Here is a 7500-nt window from a genome sequence, read left to right as displayed (position 1 = left end):
TATATATATATATATATATATATGAATGCACACATGTACGGTATGTGTATATATATATGTATGTATGTATGTATGTATGTATGTATGTATGTATGTATGTATGTATGTATGCATGCATGCATGTATGTATGTATGTATGTATGTATGTATGTATGTATGTATGTATGTATGTATGTATGTATGTATGTATGTATGTATGTATGTATGTATGTATGTATGTATGTATGTATGTATGTATGTATGAGTGATGCATACTAGAATTCCTGGGAGTCCTCTCGGTCCCTCTTCACCCTATAGAAAAGCACAACCCCCAGTATGTTATTTACTTTCTTCCATTGTAACATTTCATATGAAGGAAAGACAGAAACATTGACGTTTGATCATTCTAAAGTGGTTCTCCAGCCATAATAAATAGCTCCCATCGCTAAGCAACTAACATTCTCGCCTGCTTCCTCCCAACATCCATTCAACGTTATGTGACAGATCATTCTGGCTTGTAGGAATGTATCTGAACCTTTCTGCTCTGTGTGCAATTACTACAGAATTAATGGCTGCAGTGGTACACGCTTGAGTGGTATTACTGAGCAGTATCACTGAGTAGCTAACAGGGGATGTATAGCGGCTACAATGGAACAAGTGATTGCAACAAAGGGAGTGGATTAAATGTAAAGGCGGAATAGGTACAAGCTATTGTTTTGCAATAAAGGCCCTGCGCTGAATGTTTGTACAATGGTAGGGTAGGTAAAACACTGGAAAAGCATGGTATTACTGTTCTACTGTGATCCAGTAATAAGACAGTAAATTATTCTGTTTTTGTTTATATATGTCTCATACTGTATATTAACACATATAACCGTTGTTTTCCACATAGCAAACTGTTGTCCTGTCCATTGCCATGTGCAACACAATGGTTGCTATGTTACAGACAGCCTTGTTGGAAGACAGAACTACGCAAACATTCCGTGCAAGGCCGCTATTATGAGTACTCGTGGAATGCCTCCCGTCCAATCACTTTGCGTAGTCAGACACATGTTTTGTATAACAGACATTAACAGCACATCTGTCCAACAGTGGGATAACGAAGTGGCATTCTAGACAGAATCCCAGAAGGAATGGGCCGGGATTATGTAATGGTTGGAAATGTACAGTATGATGATCCTCAACTCTAGATCACTTACGATATAACTCAATCCATCTGTTATCACAGGTGAAGATAAGCATAGCATCTGTTCACGGGCAGCATTTTTAATATGCAAGATCAGCTGAATATCTTTACTGGCCCAGATGGACCTCCTTTTGTTATTTGGGACCTCCTTTTGTTATTTGGACATGTGATCCTTACCTGAGGTCCTGGGAGGCCAACTCCTGAAATTCCATGGTCTCCCTATAGGGGGCAGTGCAACATAGGCTAGAATCACTGATAAATGACTAATATTCAGAGATCCACACAAAGCCTTAATATAGAAATATGCCAAAATATACCAAATCAAAAGTAGACGTTCATACCTGGCTTCCTTTAGGACCGACAGGTCCCTGCACACCTGGCAATCCTGGTTTCCCCTGTAAGAGGGCATTCAAGTCTCATTACATGGACAGTACACAGACACACATGGACATGTACTGTACACAAAGCTAGAAGAACAGACACACATACATACATACATATTACTACATACGACTACACACACACACACACACACACACACACACACACACACACACACACACACACACACACACACACACACACACACCACACACACACACACACACACACACACACACACACACACACACACACACACACACACACACACACACACACACACACACACACACACACAAGGAAGTGTATAGAGTAACAAGTACACAAGTAAGGAATAGAGCTGGATGGATTGTGATTACTTTGGTTTCACGATATTAGTGTCATTATTCTATACTATATGCAATGCATCTGTATATTGTTATTGTAACTTGCTACAGTGTGTTATTTTTGCATTGTCCCTGACAATTAAACAAATAAATACATAAATAAATTAGAACCAACACAAAATTTGTGTGGTCACTCTCACCTACAACTATAGCATTCCTGCGTTTCTTTCATACACACCAAATACTATAGTAAACCCTTAGTATTTATATGGTAAAACAACAGGAATCACCTTTTGTCCATGGTATGGTATTTATGATTTTGTATGAAAAACTCTATGATTGTATTGTTTCCATGTGGCAAATAAAAAAATAACTCTGAATGAACAGGAATCACCTTACATTTGTATAATATTCTACTCTAGAAATACTGTGGTGAATCACTGCAGTGTTTCTATGGTAAATCTATAGTGTGTGTGGCGATTCACTCAGCTAACCATGCGATACACAATGCACAATATTGGGTTCACGATATCGATACGATTTGATATTATAACAATGTGTTTAACTAACCTTGAATGCTAAATTAGTATTTTATTCAAAATAGGCCAGACAATGCAGTTGTTTGCCCTACAGTTCGATTTTGTATGAAACTATACGTGTTATTATAACTTATGTGATCACGTACACTGCCTGGGCACACGCTTGCCTGTGTAAACAGGAAGCAGACTGCGCTTCTTGAGAGACGTCAATCAGAACTGATGTAATTCTATGAACGGGTCACGCAGTGAAGCCCAAACTTCACGAACGGCTCCTCTTCCTTGGCGATGAAGTAGGCGATATTCATTTTTATATTAATAAGCTGCCTCCGTTGATCCGCCTCGGAAATAAGAACTTGCCTACCTAAGGCTGCTGTCACCGTAGACGACGATTTATTGGTTCGCATCATGTAGCTGTCTCTGCAGGCTGTGTGTGCCGATAGGACATACTGTGTTTAGTTAAGCCATCTTTTTTAAAGTTGGGATTTCCCGTTACAAACGCAGTTTTCCCCGCCTGCTTCTGTCCCTTGCAGTATTTACAAAAACATAAGGTCATTCTCAAATACTAGCCAGGCAGGGAATAGTTTGAGCCAATCCGACCTGAACGTGTGGACCTTTTTAGTTGTGACAGTGGTGGCGGGTGCAGCTATCTCGCCATCTTCATCGTCATCTGCTTCGCTAGTAACGTCGGCGTCAGTGCAGACTCAGTGCTAACGATACTAGAGCTAGCCATGTTGCTGTCGCTAACGACGTTAGCCATACCTGTAGTAACGGTGGCGGCTACTGCCTCCGCAGGCTCGACACTGTTCTCGATGGTCACATTTTCATTCACTAGGGTCCAACACGTCGAAAATATGACGCAATACTAACGTTACTGGTGGTTTTCTTAATTTTTAGCCTAGTAGCTAATCAGACTGGCATCTACAAGCTGCGTGCACAATCACATTGACTCAGCGCTCAGTCGATTCTTCCCGCTGTTCATACCTGGTTGTGAGAGTGCAGCTCGCGTGAGTGACGTCATCGCGTCATCACACGCTTTGGATTACCGTAATTTAGGAGTGAAATGCGAATACAAGGGTTGAAATCACTACTCGCAAAGGTGCGCCCAAATATTTTGTCTCCACTCGCACAGGCCATATATAGGGGCAATTTGCGATAACCTCGTCGCACTGTACAGCCCTGTTGACCCAAAACCACATTCCTTGAACACGTCATGGTGAACCTGTATATAACTAATAGGAATAAAACATTGGAATGGAAGTAAGCCTCATTTGTCTAATTGGAAAGCAGGCTAACTTGGATACAACTAGCAAGCGGTCATAATCAGGCGCACCCTGTCCTTCACAAACATCGCAGAAAGAGGGCGGTGGCTCCACATACCGCCACGTTTTCATAATGTGAAATTTCGATATTTGTCACCTAGTGTGTATTAAAAAAAAACAGGGATACTATGAATCGCTACAGTATGTCTGTGGCACATCTCTATGTCGTGTACAGAATAACCCACGGGAACACTATAGGAACTTCTCACATGTTTGCCGGTCTTGTTCTCCCCAGGGGCGCCGGGCTCTCCTCTCTCTCCTTTGAGCCCCGGGACGATGACACCGTCAGCCGCCGTGGTGGCCCCCGCAAACTGACAGCTGGTGCAGGCATCGCCCTGATGACACAAAACAACATTTAATTTAGAAACTATAGTAAAAGGATTTACATTTAGTCATTTAGCTGACGCTTTTATCCAAATCGACTTACAAATTGTGAACAACAAGTCAGCAGGAGGGGTACAACAGTGGCATTGTTCGTCAAATAGTACAGAGCTTGAGTGCTACACTCTGAGTGCATAGTAGTATAGACATATTAGCATGATAGGCAGTAGTGGTTTCATGTGTAGTCCACAGAATAATTACTTGAGCGTTGATCACTTAAATCACATTTTAAAACAATGTGAGAATGTGTGGTAGACATTTCAGATGTAAATGAAAGTGTGGGCAGGGGAACATTAAGCACACTGGCACAGAAGCTGTGGTGAGGGGGGAACATTAAGCACACAGGCTGTGGTGATGGGGGAACATTAAGCACACTGGCACACAAGCTGTGGTGATGGGGGAACATTAAGCACACTAGCACACAAGCTGTGGTGATGGGGGAACATTAAGCACACTGGCACACAAGCTGTGGTGATGGGGGAACATTAAGCACACTGGCACACAAGCTGTGGTGATGGGGGAACATTAAGCACACTGGCACACAAGCTGTGGTGACTGGTTGATGACCGAGCTGACTGGGTGACTGGCAGCACAGACGCTTTAATACCTTCTCTCCCTTCACACCGAACAGCCCATCTTGCCCGGGCTCTCCAGGCAGTCCAGGGGCTCCATACTTTCCTTCCAATCCTTCGTCTCCCTGTTCTCCCTGGTCACCCTGGCAACAGAGAAACGTCATTATGATGTATCGTGTCATTCACCCACGTGTGTTTTTCCACATGCCCCCCCCTCTTTCGGTTCAGACATGTGTATTTTGTTGAATGCGGGTAAATTGTGTCTTCTTTCCAAGCAACGCAATTTCCATGTCTGAGTGAAAAAGTGTTGTGTAAGAGATTCAAGGTTATTTAAGGTAGTAGCTTGGCTCCCTTCAAATATATCATTTCAGATGAGTTGGGAGATGTATTTCCCAACAGTCTTTAGGTTAAATGAGGTGGATGGGTTTTGCTAATGACATACTCGACAGCCTGAATTAAGGTGGACTATCTGCCGCTCTCCTGAAAGATCAGTTTAATGTGAAATGATTTCCCTGCATATATTCACTGTCCCAACAGACAATCAGCTTATTTAAGGCGAACTGAGAATCCCCCAAGGCGACTGGAGATTCAAAGTGGTTTCCATTCCCCGGAGGTGTAACCTTATTCAATGGGTTATTTAAGGGGGAATTATTTTCGTCTGGACATGGACTTATTCAAGGCACACTGGGTGCCCTCGAGACACTATGGGAATTAGTTAGATTTGACTTCTTGGCAGACACTGAGGCTGTTTAAAGGAACACGCCAACATTTTGGGAAATTAGCTTACCGTCTTCTCCAGAGAGAGACAAGAAGATATCAGTTTCCTCTTTGTGCGTTCAGTAGAAAGCTATTTGGCTGCACGTTAGCCTAGCTTAGCACAATGAATGGAAGCAGACATGACCGGTTAGCCTTCGGGAGAGGTGTTAGTTGGACAATGCCTAGGATAACCGGTCATGTCCGCTTCCATACATTGTGCTAAGCTAGGCTAACGTGCAGCCAGATAGCTTTCTACTGAACGCACAGAGAGGAAACTGGTATCTATCTGCTTGTCTCTCTCTCTCTGGAGAAGACGGTAAGCTAATTTCCCAAAATGTTGGCGTGTTCCTTTAAGGTGAACCGAATTCCATGCGGGCAACAGCATCGCCTCCCCCGGTGCACTCGGTCTGAAAGGACGCATGAACACAGTAACGTTGAGTGAATAATATTTACACAAAACTTTGATGAAAGACTTACTTTTTCTCCCTCCACACCGGTGAGCCCCGGCGGGCCCTGAATGGATAAACAGACAGTGATATAGTGAGAAGGCTACGGATGGCGAGGTGGAACACAAACACGGACACAGTGTACACACACAAACAACAACACAATATGCACCGAGAATGCATGCACCTGCGCCCGCACGCGCACACACACTTGTGATGTGTGAGCCTCTAATCGTTCAGGTATAAACCGCTGTTGACACAAAGATAACCACAGAGGCACACACCATGGAATTGGGAGCGGTGGTGAAGGCCGGCCGAGGTAATCGTGTGGCAAAGAAGAGGGAAATCTCTGCATATCCTACTCGTATTCCTGAAAGCGTGTGGCTTGCTTGGAGTTCAAATTCCAAGGTGAACCCACCAGACTGCAATCTGTATACTGGTTGTTCTGTTTCGCTGACTAGTTCAGATTAGCGGAGCGTAATGTTCGATTTTTCCTTTTGTTGTCACTAACAAACATGGTGGATAGGCTGGCATTCAGCCAATGACCTACACCATTGATTTATTTACCCCCCACCAATCAAAAATAAACATACAGTCGTGGCTAACCACTCTGCCCCTGGTGGTGACTCACAAGCATTGCACTGTGTGGGGGGACTGGTTGTGATGCTTTTCTTTGTTGTTAGGGTAGGTGGCCAAGGTCTACGTTTCCGTTGCACGTCCACAAAGATCAGGGTTCATCATACTAGAGTCATATAATGTGTGTTTGCTGAATGTAGTTGACAGCAGCTACTTAGCTTGCATGCCAGTGGGCAGGTGGGCAAGTTGGTTGGAGAGGCTGCCTTGTGTATGTGTATATATGTATATATGTATGTATACATGTATATATATGTATGTATATATGTATAGTTTATTATGTATATACTGTATATATATGTAACGGATGGTATCGTGAAGCGCAGTCAAGAAGGACTGGGGTGAGTAGCGGTGCTATGGGTTAAACTCACTCTCAAATCCTAAAAAAAAAAAAGACGCATAAATAAACCCATTACTTAGAAGTGAATTCACCTCTTGGTATAGCAGTCTGTGTTGTTGCCTGCGACGTGGGAGACCGGGGTTCGACTCCCACTCGGGGCATCGAAGTTTGAGGTGACGTTGTCACAACCGTTACATATATATATATATACGGTAAATATATACGGTAAATATATATATATAGATATAGATATAGATATAGATATATATGTGTACTGTCCTGCTCCAAGAACAGGTATTGAAAATAAGCGAATAGCAAGATAAAGCATGACGGGCAGTTGCTTGTAGTCGTAGTGGGTGTTGTCTGTCCTTGTAAAAATAAACCACACATCCTCTCATAAAATCTGCTCACCTGTCTGCCCTCGATGTCCGAGCCCGGGGGTCCGCCTGGTCCTGGAGGGCCGGGTTCACCAGCTGTTCCTCCAGGCAGCTTGAAGCTGGCGGGTCCGCTGCCAACCTCCGATGGCTGGCACGCGCCACACTCGCCCTGGGGGTAGGGCAGAGGGTCAGGGGGAGAGGGGGAGGGCTGTAGCCTGTGTCCATGACAACCATACTCAAAGACACTCAAAGGGGAAACATAGGC

General features: G+C 43.7%; 1 protein-coding gene across 1 annotated transcript in view; it reads right to left on the bottom strand.

Moving 5' to 3' along the window:
* col16a1 (collagen, type XVI, alpha 1) overlaps positions 1-7500 on the bottom strand; it is a gene marked incomplete at its 5' end in the record, with an annotated part of 142539 nt that overhangs the window by 54028 nt on the left and 81011 nt on the right. The window contains 7 exon segments of the mRNA XM_084311911.1: positions 256-291; positions 1343-1384; positions 1507-1560; positions 3940-4065; positions 4719-4826; positions 5917-5952; positions 7270-7404. Coding sequence (XP_084168037.1) covers positions 256-291; positions 1343-1384; positions 1507-1560; positions 3940-4065; positions 4719-4826; positions 5917-5952; positions 7270-7404 — 537 coding nt within the window.

The sequence above is a fragment of the Notolepis coatsorum genome (assembly GCF_963971535.1).
Source record: "Notolepis coatsorum genome assembly, chromosome: 4".
Lineage (NCBI taxonomy): Eukaryota > Metazoa > Chordata > Actinopteri > Aulopiformes > Paralepididae > Notolepis > Notolepis coatsorum.
The sequence above is the reverse complement of the archived record's forward strand: the minus strand, read 5'-3'. Positions and strand labels throughout refer to the sequence as shown.